We start from the raw sequence: 19,336 nt of genomic DNA on the forward strand, positions 1-19,336 counted from the left end.
CATTTGAGGTTCGTTTGAGAGGCCCATCTGGGTCAAAAAATCGTGACCGAGCAGCGACCGGGCGGCTTGCCCGAGCGTATGAGGCAGGTTTGAGAGGTCCGGTTGTAGATGCTCTTACCCCTCAAAAAAGGCGCGTGATAGGCGCCGACATGCCGTCCCAAATTTGGGCCGGTCGCAACACAGGCGTTGGATGCATGCATGTACGACCGTCAGATCTGGGCTTCTCGTGTCTTTTTCTTCCACGAAAACAAATCCGGCAACGCCAGCAGAGAACAGGAGCGCCGACGCCGCAGGCACTCGCCATGGATGACCACCTCCCATGCCGCCGGTCGCCGCCACTTCGCCGCCTCTTCTCCCCCAACTGCCCTTGCACGCATGCTCGTGATGCTCCTCACCTTAGCGTTTGCCTAGAAAAAAGAGGCCATGCAGCACCATTAAACGTCCGCAGGCCACCGCCGGCCGTCCACCCTTAGAGTAGCCGCTGGCAGTCGCCGCTGGCAGTCGCCGCCGCCACCTCGTCTCGCTGCAATTCATCTGGGACGTTGCAGCTTCTGTGGAAATGGGAGCCTCCAGAAAACTTTTTCCATCTACCATCGAAGCTTTTTGTACAACGGTTGCAACTTTTTCTGCTACACAGTTCCTACTTGAAGCTTTCTTCACCTCGGTTGAAGCTTTTTGCTGGCTGGTTGTATCTTTCTCAGGTGCAGGTCCCGTCTTTGCGGTTGCACATAAACTGGTTGTAGCACCCCCCCCCCCCCCCCCCCCCCGAGAAATTAGAGAAAGCCTTTTAATATGAGTTGAGCATGAAGAGTGGTTGGACCTTCAATTAGAGAAAGCCTTTTTTACTTTTATTTCATCTAGTTGGAATAATAGTCATAGATTTTATAATTTTATCCTTTCATTTAGCTTGAAACGAGCTCGAGATCGACTCGAGATCATTACAAGCTGAGCATGAGTCATGTTCTACAGCTCGATCTTGAGCTTCACTCAATTTCAGCTCGCTCAAATTTTAATATGAGTTGAGCTGAGCCAAGTCCAACTCGCTCGAACTCGACTCGTTTGCAGCCCTAGCTACAAGTAGTCAGAGCGTGCGTGGCTGCAGGGGCATCGAATGTAATATGCCAGATTGGTTGTACTTCTCCTACCTGCCTTCTTCACCTTCCCCAAGCTTTCTCTCGATCTGATCCAGACCTCGACGTGACGCCAGGAACCCTTGTATCCCCGTAATTCTCTCGAGTTCAAGCAATAGATCGATCCCGTGGGTAACACATCGATTGGGGAGGAGATGCTTGCCAGCGGTGGGGGAGGAGCTACTCGTAGAAGCAGGAGGTTGAGCCGTCGGCGCTGACGAGCGCACCATGCAGTGTATAAGGCTAGAGGAAAAGAAGCGGGCAATGTGAAAATATAGGATGGCTAATATTGTGTTGTATTGATCTGACCCTCGTATGGGGTATATATAGAAGTACATGAGGAGTAGAGGCTTGGAGTACAAGACAAGTTACACGTGGTTTAAACATATTTTATCTCTATCTCCTAATCTCTAACTTAAACCCAATTCTACTTCTAATATTCCCCCTCAGTCGTAGCGGGAGTGAAGCGGACAATTGCGACTGAATTTGAAGTCTTACGCGTATGTCGTCTTTTCTGCTGCGCCATCATCAACTGCGTCTCTGATGGGTCGACACCTAGTGCGGTGACTGCGTCCCCTTCTGCTGCCTTCGCTATCTCTTTGATGACGCGAACGTTGTTGACTGGAGTTGTTGCCAATGAGTTGATGTAGACGTAGCCATTAATGTCAATGTCGAGGTAGCCGATCATGGTGATGTAGCCGTGGTCGATGGTTTAGTCGTCGTGGATGATGAAGCCGCACAAAGCCGGAGGCGCAAAAAATGCGCTGTGACAGAGCTGCAAACGTGGACGATGCACCTTGCGGATGTCAGAGGGTGCCGTCAGTGATGAGTCCATCGGTTTTGCCAGGACCGGAGAAAACCCATCGAGCACACATCGGTTTTGTCAGAACCGTGTGGCCGTGTAGGGGTCGTCACTATAGTAACGCTGTGTCGATGCAGTCTTGCAGAAAAGTCTGTCAGAGGACGCTAGGTGTCCGTCTTGTGGATGAGGCGGCAGCGGTGTGTCGACGATGATGTTGGTGATGACCACGTTGATGAAGATCTTGGCGATGAAGTTGCAGCGGCGTGTCGACGATAATGCATCGCTTGGAGGCGTCCCTCGTGACGACGGGGTGTCGATGCCGTGTCGTGTCGAAGAAGTCGATGAAGAATTGCTCGCTTTCCACACCGGCCTGGCGTGTGGATGGTACATGTCGTGGTCGCTTCTGTAGATGTGCTCGACGAAGAATTTTTCTTTCTTTCTTTCTCGGACGCCACGAAGTCGTACAGCTTGGTGTCTCGGTTCGGAAGATGTCGGTGTAGTGCAGATCGGTTGATGTAGATCGCTCGGTGCAGGCGTGGGTCGGCGGCTGGTGCGTCGCTCAATCGCGCGGCACCCCCGGTGTCGATGCCCGCGTATGCGCGAACGGAGGTGTAGCTGCGGTTGGCGATCGCTTGTGTGGAACTGCGGGCGGCGGACCCGTCGGGGTGCAGCTCCCGTCTTGCCGGTCGAAGTAGATGTGGACATATACGCGACGGGAGGAGGCGGAGTCCATGTATTGCTGCATGCATCTCCTCGCATGGCTGGATGGATCTTTGACGATGGAGGCTTCTGGTGGCTGTTGGAGGAGCCGGTGGCCGCTCTTCTGGATCGCGCTTGCGCGATTCCTGCCGCGCATGCTCGTGGCCAGCCCTCCTGTGTGGGCAGTGTGGCCTTCGCTGGTGGACGCGAGGAGGTGGTCGTCGTTGCCCTTGATCTCTCAGCCTGTGCAAAGCTAGCTAGCCTGAGGCTTGATCCATCACGATGCAATGATGCCGCGGCCGGCGCGGCCTTCCGGATTGAAGGTGTGCCTGGAGTCGAGGGAGCCGCCCAAAGCCACGAGACGTGTAGCTCGATGCCGCAGGTGATCGCCGCCGCGTACGTCGATAGGTGTCGTAGGATTGACCGCCGGTTTGGGATAAAGATTTCTGCACCGATCTGCTAGGATTTTTCTCACCGGAATTTGGGTCTTCAAAGATTTATTTGGTGGCTAAAGAAAACCTAATCTAATAGAATTTCGAAAATTGAATTGACCTAGTCTATGGAACTGATATAATCTATGAACCAATCTAATCTTTGATCAAATCGAATGCCGCGCCCCCGGGGAGAGAAGATTAATCTTTCCGAGGGCGGCGTGCTGCGAAAGTGGTAGAGAAACCTAGGATCAGTGTCGTGAGACTAACCGCTCTAATACCATGTAGAAAGTATAGGATGGGTACGTGAATATTGTTGTTGTATTGATCTGACCCTTGTATGATATATAGAAGTACATGAGGAGTAGAGGCTTGAAGTATAAGACAAGTTACACGTGGTTTAAACATAAATTATCTCCATCTTCTAACCTCTAACTTAAACCCAATTCTACTTCTAACAGGCAAGAGGAAGAAGAAGCAAAGAAAAAAAAATGCAGTGTGGAAGAGATAAGGAAAGGGACGTCTCGCTGTCGCTGAGGTCCACAGAGCGCACGTGGTTCCCGTGTGAAAAGCGAGCGAGCGAGGGGTGGACGTCCGGAGGGAAAAGTTTGCCCGAACGCTCGGCCGGTCGTCCGGAGGGAAACGTTTCCCCTCAAAAAAGGAAAAAAACCGATCAGATAATCGACCGAGCGGACGCGCGATCCGAACCCCCAGGACGGACCGGAACCCTATCTCGCTAGCGCTGCCATGGGGAAGTCGGAGGCGAGACCCAAGGGCTATGGCGGCGGCGATGTTGGCGGCAGCGGAAGCCCCGGGTAAGAGAATCCCAGCCCCCTCTCCTCGCGAGCTGTCAAGCTATCTCGATCTGGCTGCCTGATTTGTTTGGGTTTGGTTTTGTGTTCCAGGAAGATCTTCGTCGGAGGCCTCCCGCGCGACACCACACTAGGTAACTCGCTTTGGTTCCTTCCTGTTATGTTGTAGGTATGTGATGCTTGTGGCGCCTTGTGTTGGATGTGGTCACTCAGATCTCGATTCAGTCGTATCGTGTAGAGATCGGTATTTACTGGACTAGATTTCTACAGTTTAATGCATTTGTATGTTTGTTTAATTAGATTCTGTAGGCATATTCTATTTTTTCATGTATACGCTTATTTTTGTTGCACTGATTAATGCGAGTGAGACACCGAGTTAGTCGAGCGAGACACCGAGTTAGTGTGCGGACTTTGTAGCATGTAAATTTTGACAAGACGATACTATGATTGCTTCCCCCTTTGATCTTCAAAATAAATTCTATCAACGGCCACATAAATGTGCTTAGTATTGTAGTTTTTTGTGTGGTTTTATTCGGAACTGTTGTCAACCCGTGGCATGCATATCACGTGGCTATTTGTGTTTTGTAGTATTGAAGCAAAACATCTGTTTATTCATGAGATTATTTGACGTATTAAATTACTCTACTAAGTTATTTTCACGACCAAGGAGATGCTGTTTGTGCACAATGTGGGTTGCAATTGATCCACGGGAATTAATGCCTACAGAGGAGCATGAGCGGACTAGCACTGTTTGAGTCAATTATGTTTGGTTCTTTACCAATCATCTGATTGATATAGATACTACCCCAGTTAATCCCTCCGCTCCAAAATGCTTGAAGTTCTAGGTTTGTCCTCTTAAGTCAAACATCTTTAAGCTTGACCAAGCCTATAGAAAATATACTAACATCTAGAACATCAAATTAGTGTCATTAGATTCATCATAAAATGTATTTTCATACTATATACAGCTGATGTTGTAGATGTTGAAATATTTTTCTATAGACCTTGTCAAACTCAAAGATGTTTGACTTAGGACAAACCAAAACTTCCATGTGTTTTGGAATGGAGGGAATCCCTGAGTAATATATTCTCTTGAGTTATATTTTAGTACTAATTTGTATATGTAATTTTCAATGACAGCCACATTTCAGAAGCATTTTGGCAACTATGGGGAGATAGTTGATTCGGTGATAATGAAAAATAAGCAGACATCTCAGCCAAGGGGTTTTGGCTTTATTACATATTCTGACCCTGCTATTGTTGATAAAGTGATGGAGGACACCCATGTCATCAATGGAAAGCAAGTAAGTTTTGTGTTCTAAATACACCACCTAGTAGTGCAGCTTCACAATTGCTAAACTGTTTATTATACTTTATAAAGTTAAGCACTTCTAGCTTTACTGTTAATGCCTACACCTTGTGCATGTGACTTCCATATGCTCATTATAGATGGCCTGCTTAAATACTCATCCATGTTAACTTACTGGTTATAAAATCTTGATCTTCTGATATATCTATTTTACTTGTTGATTTGATGCTTTGCTTCATTTTCAATTATAATTATTCATCAAGCACTTGAAATGCTAATAGGGTTTTAGTTGCACCTATGTCAGTCTGTTTCTCTGTGTTCTTTAATTTATGGTGTTTCTGGTTCAGTTTGATATCAACTGTGTGAATCCAGTTGCTCATTTTTTTAAGTTGGCCTATGCAAATATGCTTTGATTAAAGTTCTATTTTGCCATTTTTAGGTTCTTGTTAGCTCTATTGTTGTTGTATATATAAAAAAAACTCATGTTCTCTTCTATGTAGATTGGCACTCGAGTACCATATGCCTAGTGTATAACTTCCCTGTTCCTACATGATTGTAATGGAAATTACTTCGTGGGCTTCCCTGTTTTTGTTTCCAGGTTGAGATAAAGAGAACCATTCCAAAAGATTATATGCAGTCCAACCCTAAGGATTTCAGAACTAAAAAGATATTTGTTGGTGGCCTTCCCCCAATACTGACAGAAGGTATTATACGTTATGGAATCATATTGTCTGCTTCCCATTCTTTTTTGCGAGTCTGCTTCCTTATACATCCATTCTATGTGTTTATTACTAGATGATCTCAAGGATTTCTTCGAAAAATATGGAGCTGTGGTTGAGCACCAGATTATGCGTGATCATCAAACAAGACGCTCCCGAGGCTTTGGATTTGTTGTTTTTGAATCTGAGGAGGTTGTAGATGATCTGTTAGCAAATGGGAATATGATTGATCTTGCTGGTTCGAAGGTGAGTCTTGTGCATTTCATAACACAAATGCCACCATTTGTTAGCCCCTCCACTGTAATACTTTACAGGTTGAAACGTGTAAAGAAGTTTCACTTCAAATTAATGTCTGCCAAAAGAAATTTCATTCTTTTGTACTCCCTCTGTTCACAATATAAGATGTTTTGGATATTTCAATATGGACTACATACGGACCGAAATGAGTGAACCCCACTAAGACGTGTCTAATATACGTCCAATTCTGAAAAAAGTTAGAACATCTTATATTTGAGAACGAGGGAGTACATGTCAACAACTGTGTTAGTGTCATGGACCATCATGCTTTACAGATCATTGGTAGCGAGGACCTATAGGTTTGTATTTGTCAGTACTTAGGTCAGTTGCTTTGTTTGTAGGTGGAGATCAAGAAAGCAGAACCAAAGAAATCCTCAAATCTGCCAACATCAACTGGTAGTGATTCTAGATCAGCATATGGTAGGGATTCTAGGGACCATCCTTCTGGGGATGACCGTGGTGGACTGGCTGATGCTTATAGCAGCTACAACAATGGTGGATTTGGTCCTTATAGGAACCATGGAGGTTTTGTTGGTGGTCACGGCGGGGTACGTGACTACCATGAGCGATACAGTCATTACTATCCGGGATTAGGAGGCTATGAAGGCATGTCTTCCTTTGGTTATCCTAGCCGTTTTGGGCCATATGGAGGAGGCTTTGATGGACCTTATGCTGGAGGGAACTTGTGTGGCTACAGGCGGGGTGGTGATGAGAGCTTTGGTGGCCCTGGTAGTTATAGCTTTGGTGGCGCCATGTATGCTGGGGCATATGATCCTGCACTAGGTGTTTATGCACCTGGCGGCACACCTGATATGATGAATAGGGGAAGTTTTGCCCCAGGACGATATCACCCATATTGATGATTGGAAAGTGTCCTTAAGGATTTAGCCCAGCATAACTATCCTCGACATGGTTGCTTTTTGAAGTTGTGATTTTAGCAATCACTAGCATACTAGAGAACCCTGTAATGGTCGAACCCATGTTCTGTAAATGCTTGCTAGTTTGTCTGAACTTTAGCTTTTATTAGTTACCGTGTTGACGGTTTTGTTTGGGATGATATAGAACTATGGTACTTGTCATAGCGTAACATGTGCATTGTAGATTATGTTTATAATAAAGTAGCAAAAGAGTGGTAGAAATAAATCCTTGCACGTCCCTGGTGATCCAAACTATCCATTCTCATGCTTCTCTACCCATCAAACTACAGTTGCCATGAACCAGGGTTGACCAAGTTTGGGCTGAGGAGTGCTGTCCGGCAATATCAGAAGGCTTCATGAAGATTATCCATCCTTGGGTTAATATAACAGCCTAATATTTCTGAGCACCGTCATCTAGTGAAACATAACCATATGCTAGCTGCATAAAAGTCTTTGTCCAAAAGGATAATCCTAGAATTTCGTCTGTCTTTTGGATTTGGAGTGCATCTCATTACATAGTTTTGAGACGTTTTTTGACACAGTTGACTCTAAAAATGTCTTATTAAAAGTTACAGAGGGAGTATTTCAAAACTTATATAGATTTGAACCAAATGACTTTGTCTATTCACAAGCTTATGTTTTTCTTTCTACAGAAATCATCTACGCGTAAGCCGGATGATGGTTACGATTTTTAAGCCGCCTCCTATGTACATCAGTCCAGACGCCTGTAGTCTGCAGCGATCCTCCACGTTACCTGTAGACAGCGGTAAAAACAGCTCATACAATAGGCCCGTCCTTTCTTACTATCTGTAACACCCTAAAATTAGAAAAATATGTTATTTAATCTACGAAGTTAAATCTCATCCGCCTCTGACTGACCCCACCACTCATGCTGTCTACAGAAGGGGCAGTTGCCGTATCTGCAGACACAATCGATACAACGCTAGAAAGACCGTCTGCAGCGAGCGATTTTCAAGCGCTGCACATCGTCGTTAATTGTACCGACGGGCTATTTCTCGCTGCAGATCGTCGTTAATTGTACCGACGGGCTATTTCTCTCTCCTCAATTTCTTTCCGCACGTCATCTAAAATCCTAGCTGTAACCTCTTCTAGACAGCTGAGTGTACATCGTTGTACATGCTCTAAGACTACCCATAGTGGGAGTAACATATATGATAACATTACATATCTCTAGGCAAAATAGATAATGTGGGTGAAAAGAGAGGTACTCCTATATGATAACATAGCTAGGTACTGTAACATCATACATATCAAGACAAGATGAGTCTACAATCTAATAAATGAACTGTTGCATGACACCACACATATGTTACTCCCCACTATAGAGATAGTAACATAAACTAGTAACATATGTATGTTAGTTACTACCTATTGTGACTAGTCTAAGCCATGTGATAGGATTAAGGCCAACCGTCAGATTTTTGTGCCATCTGGCATCTGGGTCAGTGTGAACGCGAACTGTCCTACACAAATACTCCATCCATTTTAAAATAGATGACTCAACTTTATGCTAAAGTTAATATAAAGTTGAGTCATTTATTTTGAAACGGAGGGAGTATTACTTTCAGGCGCGCACGCATTGCTTTCAGCCGAAAGCCGCATGTACGGTAACGTCAAACAGGCGGCCAGTCAGGATTATGCCATTGGTCAACCAAGAAAAGGATTATGTCGTTAGGCTCCATGCACGTACACGTTTTTTGACATCAGCGGTTCGTTGATAATCTCAGAAGCACAAATTTGTTTATACCTTTTGCAGCTTCGGTGAGCATTGCAACAACAACGGTCGACCATTGTAGTGCGATACATCTTCGATTTGCAACAACGATGACAGAGTTTTTCAGCGGCCTGGCCGGCCTTTGCAGCGTTACACGTCCTGTCTTAATAGTATGGACAGTTGCCTGTTGCAGCATGACGCATCGGGCTTTGCAACAATGTTGTCCGACCCTTGCAGCCTTGCCTATCAGGGCTTTGCGGTAGCAGTGTCCGGCCCTTACAACTTTCCTCGCATGACTTGCAGCGGGAACGACCACCCCTTGCAACATGGCAATCTGTCGGATCACATGATGACAACAGTGTGTCTCGTGCTCAACACAAACCACGACCCTCCCACCTATGCTTCCCCCTCGTAGCACATACGTTCATGACGAACATGGCTTGCCACACCAATGCCGCTCCAGTAGAATCGACTTGCAGTACCGACATCGCTCCCTTAGTATGGCTCACAACACCAATCTATAGCATGCCTTGTAGCACAACAAAGCTCCCATCACAACATCGCCCCGTTGTATCGACGGTGCTCCCGTAGCATGGCTCGCAACACCGGCTCTTAGCAGGCAACATTACGCAACAGCGCTCCACCGCAACATGACACCACCCATCGCAACATCGCCTCGCCGTTCAGCGGCTCTCCCGTAGCATGGCTTGCAACACCAGCTTGTAGCATGCCTTGTAGCACAACAGCGCTCCCCGCAGCATGACACCACCTATCGCAACATCGCCTCGTTGTATCAACGAGGCTCCCGTCGCATGGCTCGCAACAACGGCTACATTACATAACAGTGCTTCGCCGCAGCATGCCACCACCCATTGCAACATCGCCTCGTCGTATCAGCGGCGCTTCCGTAGCATGGCTCGCAACACCGGCTTGTAGCATGCCTCATGGCACAACAACGCTCCCCCACAACATGACATTACTCATGCAACATCGCCTCGCCGTACCGACGGTGGTCCCATAGCTTGGCTCGCAACACCTACATGTAGCACGCCATCACTACCAAGAGCACGGGCCATCTGTCGCAACATTGCCTAGCCGCACTGCGTCACTCCACGCGGCATGACGACGCCCCTTGTCGTGGTTTTGTCACGACAGATGCCCTTGTGAAAGGACTTAGATGTGGAGCCATCACAACATAGGTTAACTTGTAGGGGTTGATCGGGACAAAGGACACATGGTTTACCCAGGTTTGGCCCCTCACAACGATGTAAAAGCCTACTCCTGCTTTTGTTTACTATTGCTTGAATATCGATTACAAGGGAGCGGAATCGCTTGACCTAGCTATCGATTAATTGTTTCTTGAGTTAACCCGCCGCAGGGTCTCGCCTTTATATACACAGGTCGAGGCCCTGGGCTTTACAAGAGTCCAAGTCGAATCACACAACGTGACCAACTCGGTTTCCAAGTCGCCTTGCCTTACCAGGCAAGTCACCATCGGGCGGCTCACACCTCCGGGTCTTGGGCCTTCAACAGGCCCGCCTCTTAAGCCGCCTCTAGTCTTCATGTCTTCTCAGGCCCATCTAAGCCTTTTATTCTTGAGTCGCCAACAGTGTAACCCGGCCCCTCCTGGGCGGGTCACACGGCGGGATTATATCCCCAACATTAGGCCCCAGATTGATTTGAACTTGTTCATGTGAATCTTCACTTTCTGGTTGGCGAGTCTTCTTTCCAATGCTTACCTTTGAACAAATCGCTGTAACTCGCCGTGACGTCATGCGAGATAAATCCAGAAAAAACCTATGACATCACAACGGACCTTTTTACAGTAATTGGTCGTCCGAGAATTGAGGCGCCTCCAGTGTTAAGATAATTATGACGTCTCCTCGATTTCCGCGCCTACCATTTCACGGTTTCACTTTTTCCCTTATAAATAGGCACGGAGGGGTTCCTTTTTCACTTTTACCCCCTTTCGCTTCCACTTCTTCTTCCTCCTCGCGACCTCCGCCGCTCAAGAGCTCCACTGCTCCGGCCGTTCTTCACCAGCGACTCCGACAAAGGCCGCTGCATCAACCTGACCGGACCAGATACCGGCGGCGCACCCCCGCTCTTCTTCAACTTCATCAGATACTCCTTCTTTTCCGCTTCAGATCCGCATTAGGTCATAGCCGTTCATATAGTTCACCGGCCTGTTCATCGCGGTTCTCTCGAGTTCATCCACCTTCCGCTTAGAAAATGTAGTTCAATCCAAAAACGAAGTAGATGCGGGGCGGTAGCAGTTTTTAGTCCTTATCTTGCATCTCGTGTAGATCCCTTTTCTTCAGAATCCATGCACGGCTTACCACTTTTTCTACTGCTGCACCTTAGGTTTCTGAATTGTTCTTCATTTCTCGAACTGCCGTAGATCCAAAATTTTAGGCACAATTCGTGAAACTTGTTTGTTCCATACTTAGCGTAATTTCAACCATCTTGTCTTCATAGACAACTGACCCGCCATTCTTTGTTCGGGCGGCTTAAATAACAACTTTGTGACCCGCCAAGAAATCCAAAGTTTTGTATAACCCATCGACAATGTTTGCCGGCTTATATTTTCTCAACTTAACCCGCCATGTACTTATAATCTGGTAAATTGCTCCGTTCCATGGCTAGGGCGGCTCACAAATCCTTCATTAGCCCATAATGCATAGCCTTTTAACTATGTTTAGATCATCGTTGTTGAATTGTTGTATGATCGTTCAGGCGGTTTATCATCATACATTAATCTGCCATACTTTTATCCTCAGACCATAATTTTTAACTCACCATCATGACTAAGACTCCCACCTCCTGTGACTTGATTGCCTCCAAAGTCACGGAGAGCACACTCAATGATTTCGTGACCATGGGGTTTTTACCTCCCCAAGAGGTCATTCACTGGCGGGTTCCAGGCTCCGAATGCCCCCCCGAGCCCCAAGAAGGGGAGGTTTTAGTTTTTACAGATCATCTTCTCCGTGGTTTCTCGCCCCCCGGGTCAAAAAAATTCCGGGATGTTTTGCATTTCTACAACCTTCATCCACAAGACATTGGCCTCAATTCTGTCTCCAATATATGCAACTTCCAAGTGTTGTGCGAGGTGTATCTTGGGGAAGAACCCTCTGTTGATCTGTTTAGAGACTACTTTTATATCAACCGTCAAACTGAAATGTTAGACGGGCGGGACCAGTCTTGAGCTCGGATGCGTTTCCATCCAAAGGCGAAGAGATGTAGTTTTTTCCTTCAGCCACCCTGCCCAGTCACCCAAAGACTGGAATTTCACCTAGTTCAACTGCAAAGACACCTCCCCATCTGGAGAGAACCCCTTGCCAGGTTTCCGCCCCTACCGGCTTACCACCACCGGCCAGCTTCCAGGTCGTTTAACTGCCACGGAACGCGCTCCCTTTGCTGCCACCTTTTCAAAGATAAGGGCCTTGCTCTCCAATGGCCTAACTGGAGTTGACCCGGTCTGCTGCTGGGTCGCCTGGAGGATTTTGCCATTGAGCCAGCGCGACGGCTTAATGTGTCATTATACTGGTGACCCAAAAGACCCACAATGCTACAACCCAGCTCGTCTGACTGATAAAGAGATCAATGAGATGGTCAAGACGCTGCTCGGCGAGTCCCTGGAAAGCTGCAGCAAAGTGGGATTAAATCCTTTCAGCACACTTAACCTGGCTCCTCCTCTAAGTCATTAGATCAAACTTCATGTTTTCATCAATTTTTGTAACTTTCTCCTTATTTCAATTTTCTGTTGCTCATTTGTATACATGCCGACTCTCCATTCCGGAGAAGGAAACTTCAAGCCGCCGCCCCAGTTAAGAAGACCAAAACAAAAACTCGTGGTCCAGGTCGCCCCAAGAAACCATTAGCTGAAGAAATGCTCCAACTTGATGATGAGTCGGAGGTAGAACTTGACTCCCTTGGCTTTATTTTCATGCAACTTATTAATGCTGATTCCTCTCAGGAAGAGGCAGAGACCAGCCATGCAGACGCAGCAGAGTATAATTTCCTCCGGCTCAGAACCCTTACCAACCAACAAAATTCGATGGGTCGTCCGGAAGGTGAATTTTTGTCATCCTCTTGCTCACTTGGATCCCAACTTTCTTTTGAAGAAACAACAAAACGATTCAAGACGCCCGACCCGGAGTAGCGGCTTTCACGACCTCATCTCCGGCTTGCCTAACCCGCCTGTTCCTTGCAAGCGTCGACATAAGGTTCCACATAACCCAAATTCTCTTTATCCATTAGCCGGCCTCATACGTCAACCTCTTAATCCTTCCAACTCAAATTATCAGAAGACGCCTCCGTCATCCGGCGACTCTTCCGGGACTCAGATGGCCACTTTCAAGATCGCCCAAGGGTTAGTATTTTCATTTGTTTATCAATGACTTGTAATGATACACTCATATACTTTGTATCTTTGTTGCAGAGGTATTGCCAAAGCAGGCAAGAAACAGAAGCTGGGCGGGTCTTCAAAGGATCCCAAAACTGCTGAACCAGAGAAGCAGTCTGCAGATATTTCTGAGGCCCTCACCCAAGACCCGGCAAAACCTATTAATGACCCGCCACTGTCAATCGATGCCACCGTCCCTGAGGAAATGGATACTGAATTTGAAATGGATACTGAATTTAACCCGGCGGCCAGCCATGACCCGCCGAGCCCCAAGTCGTCGACTCCTCCAAAGCCAGCTAAAGCGATCCCTCTTGAAAAGGACTCTAATGACGTGACCATCACTGGGACGACTCATACAGCTCCAGGGGCTTCCAATGTGCTAGCTAAGCATGGTACCAAAGAAGAATCTCCTTCCTTGGACAAAGGCAAGGGGAAGCTGGACCTGGAAAGCTACACTGCCCTCAGTGCAAGCGACATCCACGCAGGCTATCTGAACCGCCTTCATACTAGTCGTGACCTGGAAGCCGGCTTAGTGAACCTTATGAAGGAACGCTATGAGGTATGTTGCTAACCCCTTTCCATATTCACTTATATAGCCGTCAAGTCTAGAGTATAGGAAAATAGTGAGTATGCTGTAGACTTGTAACCTTTTCCAATTTGCAACCCTCAAGGACCGGCTTAAGTTTAGCAAGATGAGCCGGGACTTTATAAGCACTTAAAAAAATCCAAACATGTAGCCCCCAAGGGCCGGCTTAACTTAATGAAGTGAGCCGAGACTTATAGTCACTTAAGAAATCCAAACATGTAGCCCCCAAGGGCCGGCTTAACTTAATGAAGTGAGCCGGGTCATAATTAGATTAAAATGACCTACATTAGCCCCCAAGTGCCAAGTGTATTGTTTGCAATGTGCTTGGGACTTGATTAACCATACCTCATCAAACTTGCTCCTTGCATTGTAACCATTGCTATATTTATTTCAGGTAGAATTGAACATGAAGGAATCGCAAGTTGGCGATTTAAGAAAAAGTTTAAAGCTGCAGCAGACAGAAACCTCCAAGGCCAAGTCCGAGCTGAAGGCCTCATTAGAAGAAATTGAGAAAGTTAAAGCAGGTTTTGACATTGAGAGAGCCGCCTAGGAGACTGACAAGGCTGCTCTAGCAAAAAAGGCCGAAGATGTTGAAGCTGCGCTTAAGCCAGTAATCGAAGAGTTATCCGGCTTAAAACAACACATCTCTCAAATGACAACTGCCATCTTCGGTAAGTGTAATGTGCCATTCAAATTTTGTAACCCGCCTGGTTTCTCATATATATATGCATTACTAACTCGCTGGGCGACTCTTGTATAACTTCTTAACATGCCCCAGGAGTGCAAGTCTTGGTCAAGACATGTTATTGAAGCTGAAGGCGGTTTACTCTTTAACAGAGCAGTTATACTCTGGCACTCTCTGCGGTCTTGTGGACGGAGCCATCGTGGCTCTTGGCCGGGCCAAAGCATGGCAATCTGAGCTTGGCCCAGAGGAAATAGCCACCGGGTGCCCGAAATTCAAGGATGACCAGTCAACCTTTGAAGAAAAAGGCTTCAATCAATGCGTCCGAGAGATGCGGCACGTGGCTTGCAAGCTCATTGAAGAGCTAAACTTAAACGAGTACATGCGGGCTTATGACAACAACAACCAAAAGATTAAGCCGCCAGCTCCATGATGTTGTCAATCTCATTCCTTCTTGGCATAAGCATATCGTCGCCCTGATGTTGATCATTCCATTATACTAAATGATGAGGCCACATTCGAAGCTTTAATCGGCATCGACTGGACAATGGCTGATCTTCAGATGATCGACGAAAAAGAGCCGGTGCAGGATGACCCACAATCTTCAAGGCGGCAGGAAGACAACTGAGCATAGTGATGATGATCCAGGCGGCTCTCGGGCCGGGTTATGGGAGTGCAGCTCCAGAAATACTTAATTCAAAACTTTTTTGGGCTTCAGCGTAAAGCCTTGTAATAGGGTAGTGTCAAACAATGGTCCGCCATGTCATGCCTTCGTGCATATTGATCTTGACTTTTGATCCACTAGTTTAATCTTTAAGATAGGCCTGATGTGATCATACAAAGAATTAAACAACATATATGTTGGCGACTTAAAGTCAAAAGCCAGGGCGGGTGACAACCCAAACATATGTAGCCTTATATGACTACTAAAAACACTATAATCAAGGCTATTCAAGCCAAAACATACCAGTGACTTAAGGTCAAAAACCAAGGCGGGTTACCAAACCCGAAGACTCGTAGTCTCATATAATAGTTGAAAACATACCTGTAGAGTCAAATCATGCTGGCAGGTTAAAAATCAATAGTCAGTGCGGGTGACAACTCGAAGACTTGCATCCTCATGACCACGACTATTCAGACCAAAATACACTGGCGACTTAAAGTCCAAAGCCAGGGCGGGTTACAACCCCAAAATACTCGAACATGAGCCACATAATCCGGAGCCTCACGACCCGGGTAATCAAAATTTACACAAAAGCAAAAAACTTAAGATAAAAATATCCAAAGAAAATAAAAGAAAGATACAACAAATCTCAAATAATTGTTGGGCCGGTTTTTCAAAACACGACCGAACAGGTTGGCTCACAGACCTTGTGCTTTCATGGCCGCACAGTCGTTGAGTTTATCCTAGCTCACTGTAAGTCGGCTCTCACATGACACAAGCCATCGTTTTAACCTTAACAAGTTCCGGGCCTTAAAAAAGATTGACTGTTAAGAGTTCGGTGAGTCACCTGGCGGAGTAGCAAGTTGCAAACAGGCAGGTATAACTCATAATATGGCAACTCAGGCCGGTCAAGAGGGTATGAAAGCTAAACCCTGTGGGTTGGAAGCCCCCCAGTGACCTTATGACCAATTAATAAAGACTCAGATACACAGAAATGAAACGACAGAGGCCCTGAATTTTCAGGGATGCCGGCTTATTATTTTGATCACAAAAAGATATATACATTGACAAAAGTGTGTACAATGGAGAGAGCCGGTGGCTCAAGTATAGTAAGGCCGAAGATGAGCAATATTCCAAGGCCTGTTGGTCTCCTGCTCAGAGGTGTGTGACTTCTTGCGCTCACGTATATCAATGAGATAATACGAGCCATTATTAAGATTCTTACTGACCACAAAAGGTCCTTCCCAAGGTGAGGATAACTTGTGCATATCTGTCTGATCTTGAATCAGCTGGAGCACCAAGTCGCCTTCTTGAAACGCTCGAGTCTTGACTCTGCGACTATGATAGCGACACAGATCTTGTTGGTATATTGCTGAACAACCCGCCACAAGGTCACGTTCTTCATCCATAGCATCAAGTGCGTTCTGTCGCGCCGTCTCATTACCAGTCTCAACATAAGCTGCCACTCATGGCGAGTCATGACTGTGACGCCCCCTATTCAATCGTACACTAATCATACACGCAAACGTGTACGATCAAGATCAGGGACTCACGGGAAGATATCACAACACAACTCTAAAAAGTAAAATAAGTCATAGAAGCATCATAATACAAGCCAGGGGCCTCAAGGGCTCGAATACAAGTGCTCGATCATAGACGAGTCAGCGGAAGCAACAATATCTGAGTACGACATAAGTTAAACAAGTTTGCCTTAAGAAGGCTAGCACAAACTGGGATACAGATCGAAAGAGGCGCAGGCCTCCTGCCTAGGATCCTCCTAACTACTCCCGGTCGTCGTCAGCGGGCTGCACATAGTAGTAGGCACCTCCGGTGTAGTAGGAGTCGTCGTCGACGGTGGCGTCTGGCTCCTGGGCTCCGGCATCTGGTTGCGACAACCAGGTAGAAGGGAAAGGGGAAAAGTCGGGTCGGCTCGTAGGAGTACCCGCGAGCAATTCACGGATTGGGTCCGAAAGGACATTTGTCCCGACGACCCTCTGAGTGAACCTTTGTGGCGGAGCGACAGGGCAGGTTGAGACCACCTAGGCGAGAGGTGGGCCTGGCCCTGGTCGGACAAGACTGTAGGGCCACAGATGGAATACTAGCATCCTATACTAAGCATGTATGATTGCAGGTAAAGGTAACAACAGTGGTAGCAAGGACAGGCTATGCAGCTCAATAGGATTAACGGAAAGCAGTAACATGCTACACTACTCTAATGCAAGCAGTATAGAGTAGAATAGGCGATATCTGGTGGGCTTGCCTGATTGCTCTGGCAAGAAGGAGAGGTCGTCAACACCGTAGTCGTACTGAGTAGCAGCGGCGTCGGTCTCGGTGTCTAGCGAGAGAAGAGGGGGAAGAAACAATAAATACAACGCAAACAAATGCATGACGATGCATGACATGACAAAGCGTGATGCTAGGTGTGCCCAATCGCGGTAGTAGGTGATACCGGCGAAGGGGGAACCTCCGGGAAAGTATTCCCGGTGTTTCGCGTTTTCGGACAGATGAACCGAAGGGGGAAAGTTGCGAGTTTGATATGTTAGGGATGCGTGGCGGACGAACGGGCTGCTTATCCAGATTTGTCTCATCGTTCTGAGCAACTTTCATGTAGAAAGTATTTTCATCTGAGCTACGGTTTATTTTATATGATTTTCTAAAGTTTTAAATCATTTTTAGAATTTATTTAATTAATTTAATCCAAGATTATCCAGAATAGTGTTTGCTGACGTCATCATGGCGTCAACAGTCAACAAAGGTGTTGACTGGTCAAACTGACACGTGGGCCTAGTGGGACCCACCTGTCATACACTGTTAGGTTAATTAGGGTTTAGGTTAATCTAATTATTGTTCAATTAAACTAACTAGTTAATTAGATTGATTAAACCGGATTAATTAACTTAATTAATTCACTAATTAATTAATTAATTAATTTTATTAATTCATTTTTATTTTATTTTATTTTCCTTTTTTTTTATAAAAACGTTCTGGCCGCGGGGCCCGTCGTCCAGTGGCACAGAGGCCATAGTGGGCTATTGGTGCGGGTGGTTACGGGCGCCCGACGGGGCGGACCCGGGCGCCGACGGCGGGGCACCGCGGGGCGCCGGCGGGTCGCGGCCTGGGGCCAAGTGGCACCGGGCGAGCCGGCGGGGCGCGCGGGGGCGAGCGGAGGCACGGGGCATGGCGGAGGACGGCGGCGCAGAGGGGGGCTGCGGGCATGGCCGTGGCACGGCAAGGAGGCGGGCGTCGCAGGGAGGCGTGGCGGCGCGGGGCGCGGGCAGCGCACGCTGAGCGCGTGCGTCGGTGCGGGCAGGCGCGTCCTGGAGCAGGGGAGGCGGGCGCGTGCGCGCGCGACGGTGCGCCGTGGGGGCGAGTGCGGCCCGGAGCGCGGGCTCCGACGCGGGAGGGCACGGCCAAACGAGCAGCAGAGCAGGCGGGATGAGTGCCGGAAGCAGCGGCGGCTAGCGGAGCCGCGGGGAGGAGGCCGCGGCCGTGAGCGCGTGCACGCGAGGAAATGTGGAGGAGAGGGTGAGCTCACGGGGGCCGTAGGGATGGGGCAGCGGGGCGCGAGGAGGGTGACGGGGACGACGGCGTCGGAGAGGAAGCAGGCCGACGAGGAAGGTCCGGCGAGGTCCAGGCGGTCCGGGCGGCGGCGTCGTCGAGCGCCGAGGCGCGCTCGTGGGCGCGTCGGGTGCGGGACGACGCGGGCGTGCGGTGATGGGGGAGTCCGGCGACGGAGTGTGGGCGAGGCATCGCGAGAGAGAGGGGGGAGCGGTTTCGTTCCCGATCCAGATCGGATCGGGAGGGGGAGAGGAGAGACGTGGGGAGTGGGGGGGAGTGTGCGGTCGTGGGGGTGTTAGGGTTTCGGTCGCCCAGGGGTTATGGGGAGTGGGGGGGCCGGCCTAGTGGCCTGGATGGCCAGTTGGGCCATTCGGCCCAGGGAGAGGGAGGGGGGGGGTCTTTTCTTCTTTCTTTTAATTTTGTTTTATTTTCTGTTTTGCCTTTATCTTTTTATTTATATTACCTTTTCTGTTTTAGTTTTGTTTCCTACTAATTTTAGTTTTAGTAAAATATACACGTAGCATCTAAATTAGTATTTCAACTTAGTCCATAGCCACAAATAGTCTAGTCCTCAAATAATTTAGTTTGAC

At 47.6% G+C, this 19,336-nt stretch overlaps 2 protein-coding genes across 5 annotated transcripts; both read left to right on the top strand.

Moving 5' to 3' along the window:
- The first annotated feature begins 3,627 nt into the window (after positions 1-3,627).
- Positions 3,628-8,352, top strand: LOC109738399 (heterogeneous nuclear ribonucleoprotein 1). Of its 4 annotated transcripts, XR_002226803.4 has the most exons (7): positions 3,628-3,877; positions 3,968-4,008; positions 5,015-5,178; positions 5,782-5,887; positions 5,979-6,148; positions 7,770-7,882; positions 8,019-8,352. XR_002226803.4 is itself a non-coding variant. In XM_020297501.4 (6 exons), the coding sequence occupies exons 1-6, from the start codon at positions 3,810-3,812 to the stop codon at positions 7,809-7,811; spliced, it is 591 nt and encodes a 196-aa protein (XP_020153090.1). In that variant the 5' UTR covers positions 3,628-3,809; the 3' UTR covers positions 7,812-7,985. The 4 variants fall into 4 exon arrangements, 3 of the variants coding, with proteins under 3 accessions (XP_020153090.1, XP_020153091.1, XP_020153087.1); XM_020297501.4 differs by lacking the exon at positions 8,019-8,352 and having other exon boundaries at positions 7,770-7,985; XM_020297502.4 differs by lacking the exons at positions 7,770-7,882; positions 8,019-8,352 and adding an exon at positions 7,407-7,740.
- Positions 8,353-8,899: 547 nt separating this feature from the next.
- On the top strand, positions 8,900-15,517 carry LOC120969420 (uncharacterized). Its single transcript, XM_073503031.1, has 3 exons — positions 8,900-13,815; positions 14,237-14,513; positions 14,621-15,517. The coding sequence occupies exons 1-2, from the start codon at positions 13,258-13,260 to the stop codon at positions 14,390-14,392; spliced, it is 714 nt and encodes a 237-aa protein (XP_073359132.1). The 5' UTR covers positions 8,900-13,257; the 3' UTR covers positions 14,393-14,513; positions 14,621-15,517.
- Positions 15,518-19,336: the final 3,819 nt, after the last annotated feature.

The sequence above is a fragment of the Aegilops tauschii genome, chromosome 7 (assembly GCF_002575655.3).
Source record: "Aegilops tauschii subsp. strangulata cultivar AL8/78 chromosome 7, Aet v6.0, whole genome shotgun sequence".
NCBI classification, from domain to species: Eukaryota; Viridiplantae; Streptophyta; class Magnoliopsida; order Poales; family Poaceae; genus Aegilops; species Aegilops tauschii.